General features: G+C 45.7%; 2 protein-coding genes across 9 annotated transcripts in view; both read right to left on the reverse strand.

The window, feature by feature from the left end:
• Positions 1-17,662, reverse strand: part of LOC115083627 (zinc finger protein 585A-like) — a 738,796-nt gene that overhangs the window by 248,525 nt on the left and 472,609 nt on the right. The gene's annotated exons all lie outside the window — the stretch shown is intronic.
• LOC115083630 (gastrula zinc finger protein XlCGF26.1-like) overlaps positions 9,132-17,662 on the reverse strand; it is a 34,649-nt gene continuing 26,118 nt past the window's right edge. Inside the window, exons 1-2 of one of the 3 annotated variants that reach the window (XR_003854371.1) lie at positions 12,514-12,979; positions 11,233-11,369 (exon numbers count right to left, since the gene is read on the reverse strand). Coding sequence is in view for 2 of the 3 variants with exons in the window: in XM_029587560.1 (XP_029443420.1) it covers positions 9,508-11,369 (1,862 nt within the window). In the remaining variant the exon portion in view is untranslated. Of the gene's footprint in view, positions 11,370-12,513; positions 12,980-17,662 lie in introns of those variants that run through there. The other 2 variants (XM_029587560.1, XM_029587561.1) reach the window with 2 other exon arrangements.

The raw sequence follows: 17,662 nt of genomic DNA on the forward strand, positions 1-17,662 counted from the left end.
GGCACAAATGACGTCAGGCAGGGGCGGGAGACAGTTCTCACAGCTCACCAGCTCAATCCCGTTAGCCCTCGTTCCCCTGCAGGTACGGCTCTCCTCAGCAAAGCTCCCGAGGCCAAAGGTTTCTGATCTAGTGTCTGTTTCTTTTTGGACCTCTAGATGTAATATTGTACCCAATTTTTCTAGAAATTTTGGGTATGTGAGGTCTTCTGGAGAAGAGTACGGCTCCTGCGGTTGCTCCTGCAGATCTGATGGAAATCCCGTAGATGATGAGGGGGATGTTTGCAGTGAAGGAGAATCCAATGATGAATCCCGTTTATAATTTGGTGAAGTGGGTCGGTTTATTATGGGAGATATGGGAGGTTCCACCAACGGTTCTCTATTAGCCTGTGTCTTACGATCGGAAGTATTGACAGAGGCAATATTAGTAATTTTGAATGACGACTGAAGAGTTTCATAAAATCCTGCTAAGGACTGGGACAAGTGATAAAAAGCCTTTTTTGTTCGAGGGGGCATTATTGCACGCTCATCTGGTTCTTGTGACTCATATGCAGTAGGTTGTATTGGAGCATTTTGAGGTAGACTATGTGATATTTTATGGTCTTTCTGGTTCCTGACACATAGTATGTCCATCGAATCATCTGAAGCTGTAGAAGCATCAGAGGATGGAACTTGAATTACCTCTCTATTGGAGAAGGTGTGTGAAAATGGTATATAAGATGATTTCGAAGTCGAAGGGCTTACTTCCCATGTTGCAGTCCTCTTTGCTGACTTTTTGTGGTGGGACTGCTGAAAGTGCTTATGATAATAGTGTGACGATGAGTCTATATGACTCCTAAGTGGAGACGGTGATCGTTTCCTACGTTTTATTTGAAATTCCGTCGAAGCAGCTCTCGAAGAGAGGGAAGTACCCGAACGAGGTGGGGTTATCGATGGAGAGGTAGAAGAAGACCTTTGTGAGGTTCTATGTCTTCATTTCAACTTATATATCCCAGGAAATGGGTATTCTGGTGACTTGTGCGCTGATTTAGAGTTATGCGCGGATCTTTCTGTGTCTGTGCGCGCAAATTCCATCGGCGCTGTCTCCCACGCTGTGCGCCTAGAGATCTCCGGTGCCGGGCGCACAAGTTTCTTCGGCGCCGTGTACACAGATGTTGGTGCCAGGCGCATAATTGTCTTTGGCGCCATGCGCGCAAGAGACTTCGGCGCTGTGCGCGCACATTTCCCTTTCAGTGCACGCAGAAATCTTCTGCGCCATGCGTTCAGAATATTTCGGCACCCTGCGCGCAGGGTTCTTCGGCGCCATGTGCACAGAACTTGTGTGCGCAGATCTTTCATCCGGCGCAAAAATGCTATGCACAGAGTGTGGTGTGCGCATAGGGCAGGATAGGCGCAGAGGTTGTAGGAGTCGATGTCTCTGGTGCCATCGTGACAGGCGCTGGCGATCCAGGCTCTATGGGTTTTGGCAGACCTGATGGCCTTTGTCGACTATCTATGTCCTTACCTCCAAGATTGGAGGGTTTAGGATCACACGAGGATGCCCTCTTTTCGAGGGAGCCGGTAGATTCGCCGGGCCAGGCGACAAATGAGCCTCCGATGGCTCCGGTGAGGCAAAAAGTTCTTGAAGCTGGTAGGCCCACTGTTTCAACACCCTGGGCGACATCCGTGAACAAAACTCACAATCTTCCTGATTGTGATCGGTTCCTAGGCATCGGTAACATCGGTCATGGCCATCAGTGACCGACATTACCTTGCCGCATTCGCAGGGTTTAAATCCTGATTTTGACATTTTTCTATTTTTTTTTTTTTTTTTTTACTGAGGAGAAGAACAGCTCCATGTGCGATCCTGCGCGCGGAAAGAACAGACTGAGGAGATTCCGTTACTTTCCTGCGCGGGAACACACGCGCAGCCGCAGAGAACAAAGCTCTGATCTCTGCTTTGACAAGCTCCGCCTGCCGGACCTGATTGACAAGATCCCATGACAGCATGGCTAATTCAGCCCTGCTATTGACAGGAAAAGGCTGAGCACAGGAGCTGAACAAGGCCTCAACGCAGAGGTCTGCTCCTCTGCACTCCCTGCCCAGACTGGCGAGTTCAAGAACCAGGGGAGCCAGGTTTTCATGAAGAAACAAGCCCAAAACACCTGAGATTAAAACTGCTTTTATTAGAAGGTATTTATACACAGACAACACTTTAAAATAATTTTGTGATTGTAATGGAGGAAACACAGTGGCTTGCAATAATATTTAACCCCCTAAAATGTCCATCAAATTGTTGTGGATTACCTGACATTACACAGATTGTCCCAGAAAGAGGGACTGATGCAAAAAAAAAAAAAAAAGCACAATTAAAAAAAAATTACAATATAGCATTGCTCCTGCAAGGGAGGGGCCCTGCTATATTGTAATTAGGGGGTTGCGTTAGCGAGGAGGCGCTAGGGTCACCGGCGTTCTGCCAGTTATGAACACCGATGGCGATAATTGCATTTGCATGGATTAGTGCCTATTTAACTCGCGTCCGACTGCGGGTTATTCAGTGCGCTCGGCCCCAGAATGTGCTAGAAGTAAAATCTTCAAACTCACACTTCCCTCTTCTGTAATGGCTTCTATCCCGCCGTCCTCCCATGCAGGCCAGTTGTATGGCTGAGGGGTGCACCCCCCACTCCTGTCTCAGCCACTGAGCTCTGCAGCTCCTTCAAAGGGGAAAATAAGAACAGCCCCTCACACTGATCCCCACCACTCATTTTCCTCCCCCCCAGCACATGTCTGACTCCCCCACCCTTATTCTCTCCTTCCTCCCCCTCCAGGTCCCTCTTCTTTGTGTTGTTGCCAGTTGAGAGCTTCACTCCCTTCAGCCTTCAAAACTGCCCTGCTGCATAAAATCTTCCTCAACGCTGTTGCTTGCCATCAGTGCCTGCCCATGTGCTCCTCTGACATGACCAGGCCTCATCGGCAGCAGCAGCCAATCACAGGAACAGCTGGGCTCAAGTCCCACCCACCAAGTCCAAAAAATCAACAATTGACAGAAAAAACGCCCAATAATAAGCAAGCCGCAAATTGAAAAAAAAAATAAGGCAGGTTGGCATCCCTGTCCAGAACCCTCAGAGCGAGTTCTCTGTCTCCAGGGCCAATCAGGAAACACAGTGGGGTAGATTTTTTAAAAAAGTACGCTGGATTTTATAAGTTACGCGCGTATCCTCTAAAATCCTGGATCGGCGCGCGCGCAAGGCTGCCAATTTTGGGCAGCCTGCGTGCGCGCCTCGGAGGGAACTTCCTTTCGCCCTCCCCTCACCTTCCCCTCCCTTCCCCTACCTAACCCACCCCCCCGGCCCTATCTAAACCCCCCCCTTACCTTTCTCCCTAGATTTACGCCTGTGAGAAGCAGACGTAAATCTACGCGTGCCAGCGGATTGCTGGTGCGCCGTTCTCCGACCCGGGGGCTGGTCCGGAGGCCTGGACCACGCCCCCGGGCCGGCGTCACACCCCCGGTCCCGCCCCCGAAATGCCGCGTCCTGCCCCCAAAATGCCCCCGACACGCCCCCTTCGAAAAACCCCGGGACTTGCACGCGCCGGCAGCCTATGCAAAATAGGCGCGCGAGGGCCCTGCTCGCGTAAATCCGGGCGGATTTACTCGAGCAGGGCTTTTAAAATCCGCCCGAGTATTAACAGTGGGCTTTCTGGCCAATGGCACAGCAGGGTGTTCCAGTGTTACAGGTACCCAGGGCTGAAACATATAGAAACATAGAAGTGATGGCAGAAGAAGACCAAACGGCCCATCCAGTCTGCCCAGCAAGCTTTCAGACCTAATTGTTTCCATACTTATCTGTTACTCTGACCGCTGAAGTCAGGGCCCTTATTGGTAACTTTTTGGTTCCAATTCCCTTCCACCCCCACCATTGATGTAGAGAGCAATGCTGGAGCTGCATCTAAGTGAAGTATCTAGCTAATTGGTTTGGGGTAGTAACCGCCGTAATACGCAAGCTACTCCCACGCTTGCTCACCCTGACTGTGCAATTCAGTCCTTGTTGGTTGTCTGAATATAAATCCTCTTTACTTCATTCCCCCCTGCCGTTGAAGCAGTGAACTGCGCTGGATATGTATTCCAAGTGAAGTATCAGGCTTAATTGATTCGGGGTAGTAACCGCCTTAATAAGCAAGCTACATCCATGCTTATTTGTTTACCCAGACTATGTATTTCATTCCTTGTTGGTTGTTGTCTGAATATAAATTGTCTTTTCTTCATTCTCCCTGCCGGTGAAGCAGAGAGCTATGCTGGATATGCATTGAAAGTGAAGTATCAGGCTTATTTGGTTTGGGGTAGTAACCACCGTAACAAGCAAGCTACTCCCCTGCTTTTTTTGAGGATGCAAATCCTTTTTTCCACATTTCCTCTTGCCGTTGAAGCATAGAGCAATGTTGGAGTCGCATTAACTGTGTGTATGTTTATTGAATAAGGATATTAATATCCATGTAGTAGCTGTCATTCCCACAAGCAAGCCACCCCCGAGCCTCTTCTCTTCATTCACATCCTCTAGACCAGAGCTTTCCAAACTTTTCATGTTGGTGACACACTTTTGAGACAAACATAATTTCGGGACACAGTAATTAGTCTACAAGCAAACCGGAGGTTAAAGGTTAAATGAATGAAATGTATTTCGACAATTTATGTATGTTTCCTTAAATATATACATAATAAAATGTTTCACGACACAACATATCTTGTGAAAACCTTTCGTTTATATTAAAAATATATAATATTCCAAGATTAATGTTATTGTTATAATTTGTGAGTAACAATAATAAAACAAAGTTATTGTGTTATTCAATTTACCTCTTTAATGAGATATATGAGCTTGATGGGATGAACACAGCTTTTGAATATTTGGTGTTAATAAAAAAGTCCAAAGGGTCTTCTGCATAATTTTAAAAAGCTGGCCAGTTTCACACTATATAATTATTTGATAGCCTCATTCAACTAATTCTATATGGCTATGAGAGTGAAATCTGGAATTTATAGGAAGGGACAGAATGTCAATATAAATCCTGCACCTCCAGTTCTGTAACTCTGTGCATCCACTGAAATTCCCCCAAACAATGGAGCTTGGATGTTTCCCTTACAGCTCATCATACTAAAAGATATTTTCAAATGCTGGTGTCACCTCACAGTAACAGCAGCACAAACACCTTCCACTGCCAGGCACATTGTGAACTAAAATAAAACCTTGCAAAAAAGACACTCAAAATCTATACTGCAATCCCATTGTAACATAACAGTAATAACACCAAGAACTCAAACAACAATAACCCTACCTGTGAAAAAGCAAGGGTAAATATTATACTGGGTCCTAGAATACCAATATACCACCTACTGAGGAAACAAAACAAACCCGATTGCTATAGATCCCTATGCTAGCAGAATCTCTCATCATGGTCACACACACAGAGCAGAGACAGACCCTCAACAAATACAGAATACAAAATAAAGGAGCACAAATTAGACAAAAACTGAAATGGAAACACCAAGAAGCCAGACTCTGTGTATTAACAATGGAAAAACAGAACCACCATTCCTCATAAAACAAATAAAATCAAGAAACATAAAGCATCAGTTATAATAGTAAAACCATACTAATAAAAGAATATTTTAAAACTACTGATAGATAGAATTTCTATTAATTAAAATCATATACATTTTTTACAATTTCCCAGAGGTTATCCTCTCTCACACAGACTCACATGTCCATTCTCTCTCACACATACACATTCATGCTCTTATACCCACCAAAACCTCTCGCTCTCACAGACACTGACACACTCTCAGGCTCTAAGACACTCTCTCCCCCTCCACACACACCCCACACACAAACTCTTACTCCCCTGAATTTTCTCATACACACTCTCTCTGGCTCCCTCACATACACACAAACACACACACCCAGGCAAGCTCCCAGTCATTCTCACACACTAAAACTGACCCCCAGGCAGGCTCCCATTCATTTTCACACCACTCCCTCACCATCCCCCAGGCAGGCACCCATTCATACACATGCACACACTAAAGGCAGACCCCCTCTCTTTCTTTTGCCAGCAACCTCGGAGCCTCTCTCATTCCTCTGCTGCCACTGATGCCGCATGGCTATTGGGGAGGTGCTGATTGCTGCTATTGGCACTGAAGCCCATTCTGCTGCCTCCTCTGTGCAGGCCCCGTGGGTTTCTACTTCCTCCATGTTGATCTCGTACATTGTGAGATCCGCATAGAGAAAGTGCCACTCTTGACATTAACAAAGATTACATGTGCCAATCAGTAAAAAGTAATTTATTTATTTATTACCTTTGCTGTCTGATCTTAGTTTTCTAATCGGTTGGTCCCAGGCTTTTTTGTTCCACCTCCCCTTTCTTATTTTTTTGCCAATTCATTTCATATTGTCTTTTTTTCTATTTCTTTTCTCTCCATCTATCTTCTTCTCTCAGTCAGGTTCTCATTCTCACATGCTTTCTCTCTCTCTCACACACACACACACACACAGGCTCTCACTCTCACATGCTCTCTCTCTCATACAATCATTCATACACAGTCTCTCTCTTGCACATGCTGTCTGACTCTCACACACCCAGGCTCTCTCTCACTCCCACATGCTGTCTTGCTCATGCACAGGCTCTGTCACATGCTGTCTCTCTCTCACACACACAGGCTCTCACATGCTGTCTCTGCAAACATTGAGGTCTTCACTCCCACACCCAATCTCTCAACTCACACAGGCACCCAATCTCTCAACTCAGCTCATATAGGCACCCAATCTCTCAACTCAGCTAATACACGCACTCTACGGGCCCTCAGCCTCTCTCTTACCTCTGGGCCTCCTCTTCACGGGTCGCTGCAGGATGGGCTCTGCAGCGGCCCTGATCTTCTCGGGCCGATCGCGGCGACTCTGATCTTCTCGGGCCGATCCGATCCGCGGTGGGGGCCATGCTACCGGGCCTCTTCTCGCCCGCTGCAACAACGCGGCTCCTCTTCTACACGCGGCTGCTTCATCTCCTTCCTGCCCGTGCGGCTCCGGCAACATTTTTCTTCCGGGGCCGCGTGGGCAGGAAGGAGGCGGAGCACCTGCACGTTTAGACGTGCCCTTTTTCTTCGGGCCGTGGTGACGTAAACTCACCACGGCCTTACCAATCTTCCTGCTGTGTGTCTGCGTGTGTCTGTTCTAGACTTTATGGATCCACAGTGTTTATCCCACACCCCTTTGAAATCCTTCACAGTTTTGGTCTTCACCACTTCCTCCGGAAGGGTGTTCCAGGCATCCACCACCTTCTCCGTGAAGAAATACTTCCTGACATTGGTTCTGAGTCTTCCTCCCTGGAGTTTTAAATCGTGACCCCTGGTTCTGCTGATTTTTTTGCAACGGAAAAGGTTTGACGTTGTCTTTGGATCATTAAAACCTTTCAAGTATCTGAAAGTTTGAATCATATCACCCCTGCTCCTCTTTTCCTCCATGGTGTACATATTTAGATTCTTCATCTCTCCTCACAAGTCATTCGATGAAGACCCTCCACCTTTTTGGTCTCTGGACTGCCTCCATCTTGTCTTTGTCCCTTCGGAGATACGGTCTCCAGAACTGAACACAGTACTCCAGGTGAGGCCTCACCAAGGACCTATATAAGGGGATTATCACTTCCCTTTTCTTACTCGATATTCCTCTCTCTATGCATCAGGGGATGTGATTGCTGATCAAGCCACCTTCAGTCAGGGCAGCATCCAAAGCCTCTGCTTGAACTACAGTGCAGTGGTCAAACACTACCTGCAAGCCAGCACACAGGGAAGGAGCTCTCTGGGGAAAACTGTCACAGTGCAAAAAAAAAAACCCAAAACTACAAATCATGCAAAACACCCATGTTGCCAAAATCGCTACTTAGCTGAATAACTTTTCCAGCTAAGTAGCACCACTCTGATCCACCCACAGCTTTCTCAGCCATTGAACATAACTGGATATTCAGCAGCAGTGAGATGGAAGGATAAGAACTACTTATCCAGCTTTCTGGCATCTAAATATCAACCTCCCTGATTCTTATAGCTTACTTGATGGAAATGGAGAAGTTGTATTGTTCTTGCAGCCGGCATTTTCATAACTTTTAGTAGGCCACTCTTCTATTCAAAACCCATATGAAAGCATGTGAACTGAATTTGATTCCTGTGCAACTTTTCTGGTGGCTTGCAAGGTCTTATTTATTTATTTATGGTTTTTATATACCGATCTTCTTACATTATATGTAAATCAAATCGGTTTACAGAGAAGAGTTGAATAAGCTTGCTTGTGGGCAATTACATATAACAAAGAACTTTTTTGAGTAACATATTGTATAACTTTTTGAGTAACATTTAAACATAGGAGCAAAAAATACATAGCTAAACATAACCATAAGAATAAAATATACATGGCACAACAAAGTCTTATATGTCTAAATCCAAGGGGGGAGAGAAGAATGGAGGGAGGGGGATGGAGGGGTTATATAGTTGGAGCGGAGAGGATGTAATAAGAGTTCGTTGAAGCAGCTTTTTAGAAATCATGGAAATGCTTGGCTGAATAGCCAGGTTTTCAGTTTTTTCTTGAATGACTGGTGGCAAGTGTCTTCCTTTCTACTGAAGTTTTTACCAGACACAGTACATTAACTTGGTTTTCCTCCAGTATGAATTTTCTGATGTTGCATGACATGTATCTTCTGACTAAAGCGTTTGCCACATTCAGTATATTTAAATAGTTTTTCTCCAGTATGGATTCTCTGATGCAATATCAAATGCACCCTCCGAGAGAAGCTTTTACCACATTCAATACATTTAAATGCTTTTTCTCCAGTATGGACACTCTGATGCAATTTAAGAGTCCTTCTGACGGAAGCTTTCACCACATTCAGTACCCAGTCTTTAACTCCATCCTCCTAATTTTCAAAGTACATTATCTATATTTCTACTAACTATAATGTATGCTAATTATAATTGTATTTAAATATGTTTTATGTTAACCCATATGTACAGTATAACCCTGGTTTCCCACACCCTCTAATCCACCTCCCCTTCCTCCCCGCCCCCTCCCCTGTTCATTGTTTATTGTATCAGGTTCATTGTAAAGCCCTGTTGGCTATTTTATAGTTCTATGGAAACCGATGTGATGTTTTCCTAACGAATATCGGTATACAAAACCTTCAAAATAAATAAAATAAATAAAAATTTAAATGGTTTTTCTCCAGTATGGATTTTCTGATGCAATGTCAAACGCACCTTCTGAGAGAAGCTTTTACCACATTCAGTACATTTAAATGGATTATCTGATGCTGCATGAGAGACGACATCCGACTAAAGCTTTTACCACATTCAGTACATTTAAATGGTTTTCCTCCAGTATGGATTTTCTGATGCCTTCTGAGACATTTCTTGTCACTGAAACTTTTACCACATTCAGTACATTTAAATTGTTTTTTCTCCAGAATGGATTTTCTGATGCTGCATGAGAGATGACATCACACTAAAGCTTTTACCACAATCCATTTAAATGGTTTTTCTCCAATATGGATTTTCTGATGCCGTCTGAGACGGTCTTTGTCACTGAAACTTTTACCACATTCAGTACATTTAAATGGTTTTTCTCCAATATGGATTTTCTGATGCTGTCTGAGATAGTCTCTCTCCCTGAAGCTTTTACCACATTCATTACATCTAAATGGTTTTTCTCCAGTATGGATCTTCTGATGCCGGCTGAGAGATTTCTTGTCACTGAAGCTTTTACCACATTCGGTACATTTAAATGGTTTTTCTCCAGTATGTATTTTCTGATGCTGCATGACAGATGACGCCCAACTAAAGCCTTTACCACATTCAGGACATTTAAATGGTTTTTCTCCAGTATGGATTTTCTGATGCTGCATGAGAGATGACATCACACTAAAGCTTTTATCACATTCAGTACATTTAAATGGTTTTCCTCCAGTATGGATTTTCTGATGTCGTCTGAGAGATTTCTTGTCACTGAAGCTTTTACAACATTCAGTACATTTAAATGGTTTTTCTACAATATGGATTTTCTGATGCCGTCTGAGACCGTCTTTGTCACTGAAGCTTTTACCACATTCGGTACATTTAAATGGTTTTTCTCCAGTATGGCTTTTCTGATGGGGTCTGAGAGATTTCTTGTCACTGAAGCTTTTACCACATTCGGTACATTTAAATGGTTTTTCTCCAGTATGGATAGTCTGATGCCGTCTGAGAGATTTCTTGTCACTTAAGCTTTTACCACATTCAGTACATTTAAATGGTTTTTCTCCGGTGTGGATTCTCTGGTGGATTATGAGTTTGTACTTCTGATTGAAGCTTTTATCACACTCAGTGCATATAAACTGACTTTCTACTCTGGGGATTTTCTTCTGTTCTTTGTCAACTGCCTTCCCACAGAAGCTTTTTTCAGACTGAATACAAGACAACAGTCTCTCACCAGTAAAAATGTTTGTGTCTCCTGCAATAACTTCCTCTTCACATAAACCTTTATTGCATTTATTACTTGAAAATGCTCTGTCTCCTGGTTGGAATTTTTGTTGTCTTGTGAAGTTTCCTTTCTGATTGAAGTTTCTGTCACCATCAGTACTAATGAATAATAATTCTCTCTGCATTACTTGGTTTATTATTAGGTCTTGCATTTGAATGATGTTTTTTCCACTTTCAGAACATGAAAATGTTCTCTCTTCGGTCTCCATTTTCTGATGTAATAAAGAGAACTCAGAACTGTAAGATTCCCCATCTTGAGAGCAATGAGAGGGTATCTTACCTGTGTGTGTACCTTGGTGTATTACTAAGGATTCCCTGCAAGAAAAGGTTTTCTTGCATTCGATACAAGTGAAAGTGCTCCCTTCAGTGAGGATTCTCTGGTATAAGTTCAGGGTTAACTTCTGTTTGCATGGAAAAGGTCTCGCTCCTGGGTGACTCCTCTGGTGCAACACAAAATGACATTTTCTATTAAAGTTTTTCCCACAGGTGTCACAGTGAAAGCATTTCTTCCATTCCTCCTCTTTCTGTTGGAAGGCAGAAGTCATTTGATCACTGTTATTACTCTGGAAGGCATTCTCTCTTCTCAGGTGTCCCTGGTGCTCAGGGATGTCTGTGAACTCCCTGTCACTTCTCTCACAAGCAGTGACTCCATCAAGTGACTCTCCTGCAGAGTCTTGCTCCTTCTTCTCTGATTCCTGCTGTCTTTGGCTAATGTCTCCCCCCTCAGTCCTCTGGGCAAGATTCTCACAGGCATTTCCTGATTGTCTTGGTGTAAGTGCTAATACTATAGGGTATTCTTCTCGATTCTCCTCCCTCTTCACTTCCTGTATGACCTCATTGTCTGCTGGATACAAAATGAAGGAATTAATCATGTGTAAGTAACAATGGCATGGAAAGCTACCAATAACCTGAAATGAGATGTTTAGAAATATCACATAATGAATGCATATTAAAGAATTCTGTAGCTTAGCAGAAACTTTATGTGATGGCTATGAAAACCTCTCTATGATGTCTCTATAGAAATATTCAGAGAAGTTAAGAAAATCAGTGGGTTCTCTTTACCATACTGTGTAGGATGCAGAAATAAAGCTGATGCAATTCAAGAACTTGGGAGATCAGACAGGTCCCTCCTTTAGGATTCCTGTAGGTCTGGTTCCTCTGGGCTTATCTACTATTCATTTAATAACAATTAAAATCTACTTATAGCAGATCTGCCAAACTAAACATTATAATAACAAATTAAAATAATAATAATCATGGACCATTAAACTTCAGAGATCTAAACAAAAGAGTTAAAATTTAGAATTTAATCCACTGCTGGAGCAGCAACCAAAGTAATTCACGTAGCAGTAGAGTCACATGATCCCAAGGAAAGCTTCTTATAACTAAACGGGCCCAGGAAGTTTGGAGCGTTTTCAAGGCTCGCAGGCTAGAGTGAAGCAGACCAATACATAATCTGCTGTACATCCAGATTGCCTCTCCCAGCTCTCACAGAGGATTCAGAAACCCAGGAATAAATTGGTTACAATGGGCTCTGGTAGAACAAGACCTGTAACTCTGAGACACCCAATTTCCCCAACTTTGCAGCGTCCTGTATATCCACCCCACTACTCCCACCCAGAAGTCAGACATCCAGGATTCAAAAACCCAGGAAGGTGAAATTACTACTCAGCTGATAATTTTCTTTCCTCTAGGATAGGCAAGCCAGTCCACATAAGTGGGTTATGCACACCTACCAGCAGATGGAGACAGAAACCAACTGATTCGCTGATGTGACCCTCATATAGCCCTGTACTGACATCAGTATGCCAGTATTCTGCAAAAGTCAACTGTGACAACTAATTAACACTAGAACTGTAAGTCCGGAGTTAAAAACACTTCCTCCCCTAATCATTCACGTCCTTTTTTTTCTTCCAGTGGGCAACGCACTGGACTCAGACGAGAAGGAAATGCAGAAGCCACAACAGACAAAGAAGGCAAATACTTACAAGGCCCTTAAACGACCTGAAGATCTGCATCGGCCTACGAATTCTACTTCCAATAATGGCCCTGAGAAAGGACAAATAGAAAAAATCAGTACAGGCAGCTCAGGGTAGGATTGTGGATTGGCCTGCCTCTCAGCGAGGAAAGGAAATTATCAGGTAAGTACTAATTTCACCTTCCTCTTCATCCAGGCAGTCCAGTCTACACAAGTGGGATGTACCAAAGCTACTTCCTCGTAAGGGAGGAGGCTGCTCTGGCAAAAGATGCAACTTCTCGAACCCCAACAGCCATACAATAATGCCTGGAGAAGGGATATAACCAAGACAACGTCACTGCTAGGCAAATCTCCAACAAAGAAAGAAACTATTACTCTACCCAAGATACCAGTAGCAAATGTAATCCACTTTGAAGTGCTGAAAAAAGTGCGAAAAGCAGAATATAAAGCTAAATAAATTGGAGAAATTAGTTACATGATAATTTCGTTTTCCTTAGTGTAGACAGATGTACTCAGGACCAATGGGTATAGTGTACTCCTGAGAGCAGTTGGAGACGGATCAGATTTCAATCTGACGTCAGCCCCTAGTACATATACCCCTGCAGGAAGTGCAGCACTTCAGTATTTTCCATCTCCATAGCAGTTAGGGACTCTATGCACGCTAGCACAGCGTTAGAGTAAATTTTACCAAAGAAATCCAAATTAAGAAGAAATCTTACCTCTACAGATGAGCCCCGCTCTCCTGCAGTGACAACCATTGGGTCCCTCCCCCAGTTGAGATTCCCGAGGTGATTTCCACGATCCCTCGGAGGTGAGCCTCGGTCCGGCGGCCGACCCTCGGCGGGGACCTAGCCCTCGACATCGGGTGAGGCTGAGGGGCAGCGGGTGCAACCTCGAGCGCAGCGGTGAAGGTATTTCCCTCTCCCCCCGCAGCCGGAGACCGCCCGGAACGAAACCAGGAAGCGCAGAGACAAGGTAAGGTAGAAATCTATTTAAAAGTCTCCGGTCTCCGAAGCTCGAGGAGACACACAGGTCGCCAGCCGGGACCAGTGCCATCGGGTTGATCGGCCCTAGCAGGGCTAGACCCCGGTCAGATCCAAGGGTCCTCCCACGTGGAGAGACCCTCCGAGGTGGTCGCCATATTGTCCGTGTGGTAGCAGTCACCATTTTGGCCCTGTTTGCAGCCCTGTCCGCCATCTCGATCCGTGCGCACTGAGGCGAGCCGCGCGCTCAAATACCCTGAGCGCACAAGTACCGAGCGCACAAGTACCGAGCACATAATATCGACCCGTGCGCGCACATCGCCCTGCACACATGCACCAAACCTACGCGCGCAACTTCGACGCACCCCGGTGCGCACATCTGTATTGTATGCGCACAAGCCATGGCACCACCTGAAAATAAGCTCAAAGCTCAGGGCCTCTGCCCAGCATGCCACATTAGAGCTGCACAGCATGAGGAGGCCACGGCCCTGTGTATACAGTGCGAAGAGGCCTTAGGGGACCCAACTCATGGCCCTCCCCAGCCGGTACCGGACCCCAGCCTCTCGAGCGGTACGCAGGACCTAGCATCTCCTGGGTGGAATTCTTCAAAGGTCTGCATACCTTCATCCACATGCAACCGGGGCCTCCTACAGTGCGGTCACAGGCCCCACCAGAGGACTTCAACATGGCAGGACCCTCTATGCCCAGAGAAGTGATCCCTCCGCCCAGAAGCCCCACCTTCAGGGACACAGACATCTCAGATGAGGAGTCAGAACCCCTGGAGGAAGGGGGACAGAGCCCCATCGAACCATGAGACGCTTCTTCACCAAGGACAAGCTTCCAGACCTGGTCACACATAACTTAAAAGAGCTTGCCATCCCGGACACAAGTGCCTCAGGGGAACCTAAGACGAACCCACTTTTGGAGGGACTTCGTCAGACCTCCCGCCATTTCCCACTATTACAAACCATCCAGCAACTAATTGACCTGGAATGGGAGGCCCCAGAAACCACATTATTATTTATTTATTTATTTAAGGTTTTTTTTATACCGGCATTCATGAACTCGTTCACATCATGTCGGTTTACAGAAAACAGGGGTGCGGATAATACAACCAAAAAACATAAATAACGTGATGAAGAGAAGCAGTTACAATTAACAAGGGCTAATGAACTGGGAATGTAAGAAATAGAAAGAGATAGAGGAGAATAATTATGTACAAAAGTTCAATATAAATATGGTGTCTCATATGTACAGTCTCTGAGTAGAGAGTTTGTTTATGGTGCATATTAGGTAGAGTTCGAGAAGGCTTGCCTGAAAAGCCATGTCTTGAGTCTTTTCCTAAAGGTTAGGAGACATGGTTCGTTTCTGAGTTCTGGAGGGATGGAGTTCCATAACTGTGGGCCTGCGGTGGAAAGGGCTCGGTCTCTTAAGGTGCTGTGATTAGTGGTTTTCGTGGGTGGAACAATGAGGCATCCTCTGTAGGCTTCCCTGGTCGGTCTTGTGGATTCATTCAAAGAATGAATGGTCTTGTGGATACATTCAAAGGAGACCGGGCTCTGGCAGCCATGTACCCTCTGGACCCTGCCGCCAAAGATCTCCTGGCATGTCCGAAAGTGGATGCCATGGTCTGAGCGGTCTCGAAGCGCACTACTATCCCGGTGGAGGGAGGAGCAGCACTCAAGGATGGAATCCATCCTCAAACAGTCCTTTGACTTCTCCGTTATGTCTTTACAGATTTTATTTTTATTTTATTTATTATTTTTATATACCGACATTCATCTCAATTGAGACATCACACCGGTTTACATTCAGGTACTGTATTTCTCTATCCCCAGAGGGCTTACAATCTAGGTTTTTGTACCTGAGGCAATGTAGGGTAAAGTGACTTGCCCAAGGTCACAAGGAGCGACAGCAGGACTTGAACCTTGGTCTCCTGGTTCATAGTCCACTGCTCTAACCACTAGGCTATTCCTCCTCCTCCTGTTGTGCCATGGTGACACGCATCTGCTTAGCACAGACCAGGAACATCACTCCCGGGGAAGCCCTGGAACCAGCTGAATCATTCCTCGCGGATGCCGCTTCGGATCTGGTACGCACAGCAGCTAGAGGAGTCTCATCCGCCGTGGCAGCCAGAAGACAAATCTGGCTCCGAAACTGGTCTGCTGACGCATCATCCAAAACGAGACTCACAAGGATGCCTTTCAAGGGAACACTCCTGTTCGGAAGCGAACTAGAGAAACTAGCCAACAAGTTGGGCGAGTCCCCACTGCCGCGGCTACCGGAGGACAGGAATAAGAGAAAGCAAATGTTGCTTACCTATAGCAGGTGTTCTCACAGGACAGCAGGATGTTAGTCCTCACATATGGGTGACATCATCAGGATGGAGCCCAATCATGGAAAACTTCTGTCAAAGTTTCCAGAACTTTGACTGGCCCCTACAGGGCATGCCGAGCATGGCACGAACCCTGCAGCCAGCAGGGGTCCCCTTCAGTCTTATTTGAAAGCTACAGGCAGTGCTGAAAAATAAAACAATAAACGTTACGAACCCAACACCGCGGGGCGGCGGGCAGGTATCATGAGGACTAACATCCTGCTGTCCTGTGACAACACCTGTTACAGGTAAGCAACATTTGCTTTCTCACAGGACACGCAGGATGGTAGTCCTCACATATGGGTGAGTACCGAGCTGAGGATGTCCGAGCATGCACCAAATGTACCCAATGGCGTGCAACAGGCACAACAACTGGGGTGGAATTTGGTAGAGGGCATCCTGAACCCCACCGGGCAGGCGGAAGGGTGTTGGTATGTCATGTCGGAAATAAGTTACGCAGGACAGACTGGCCGAAGATGGAATCTTGTCTTCTGGCTTTGTCTAAGCAATAGTGGGATGCAAAGGTATGGAGAGAACTCCAGGTGGCAGCCCTGCAAACGTCAGGAAGCGGCACCGATCGTAGGTGTGCTACTGAAGTCGCCATGGCCCTCACAGAGTGTGCTTTAACACGGTCTTGGAAATGGAATGCCTGCGTGCTGACAGCAAAAAGATATGCAGTCCGCCAACCAGGAGGAGAGAGTCTGTTACCTACAGGCTGCCCTAATTTGTTAGGATGGAAAGAGACAAATAACTGAGTGCTCTTCCTGTGGGCAACTGTACGGTCTAGATAAAAAGCTAGAGCCCGTTTCCAGTCAAGGGTATGCAGAACCTGTTCCCCTGGATTGGAATGGGGCCTAGGAAAAAACGTAGGTAGTAGGATGGATTGATTAATATGAAACTCCGAGACTACCTTAGGTAAAAACTTAGGGTGAGTGCGGAGTACCGCCCGGTACTGCAGGAGTTTAGTGTAAGGCGGATAGGTAACTAGGGCCTGTAACTCACTAACCCTGCGAGCTGAAGTGATAGCCAACAGGAAAATCACTTTCCATGTGAGAAACTTTAGGTCACAGGAGTGAAGAGGTCCAAAAGGAAAATTAGTTTCTTACCTGATAATTTTCGTTCCTGTAGTACCAAGGATCAGTCCAGACACCTGATTGTGACTCCGCACCAGCAGATGGAGACTTGTCGGGCTCCCTCACATATAGTAAGGCGCCACCCACAGCTCGTCAGTCTTACGAATGTCAAAGCAAAACTGCAATGAAACCAAACTAACTAACTATACCGCCCCACACTAGGGCCGATTCAACCAAAAACCCCCAGCTGGATCAGAACTTCCAGAACCAGAGGACCAACAACAGATACTGAAAAACAATCGAAACCAACCGAGCGGACTCTTCTTAAACCGAAAACAATACTTGGGCGGGAGCCTGGACTGATCCTTGGTACTACAAGAACGAAAATTATCAGGTAAGAAACTAATTTTCCTTTCCCTGTACGTACCAGGATCAGTCCAGACACCTGGGATGTACCAGAGCTGAACTACCGAGGGTGGGAACCAGAGAGTCCCGCTCGCAGAACTCTCCCCCCGAAACCCCCTGAATCCAGGTTCTGAACATCCAGCCGATAGTGTCGAGCAAACGTATGCAACGACTTCCAAATTGCCGCCCTGCGAAACTCCTGTGGCGACACTTGCGAAGATTCTGCCCACGAGGTGGACTGAGCGCGCGTCAAGTGAGCGCGGAGGCTCACCGGAACAGGCTTATCTTTCAATAGGTACGCAGGAGAAATAGCTGCCTTCAGCC

The sequence above is a fragment of the Rhinatrema bivittatum genome, chromosome 2, assembly GCF_901001135.1.
Source record: "Rhinatrema bivittatum chromosome 2, aRhiBiv1.1, whole genome shotgun sequence".
NCBI classification, from domain to species: Eukaryota; Metazoa; Chordata; class Amphibia; order Gymnophiona; family Rhinatrematidae; genus Rhinatrema; species Rhinatrema bivittatum.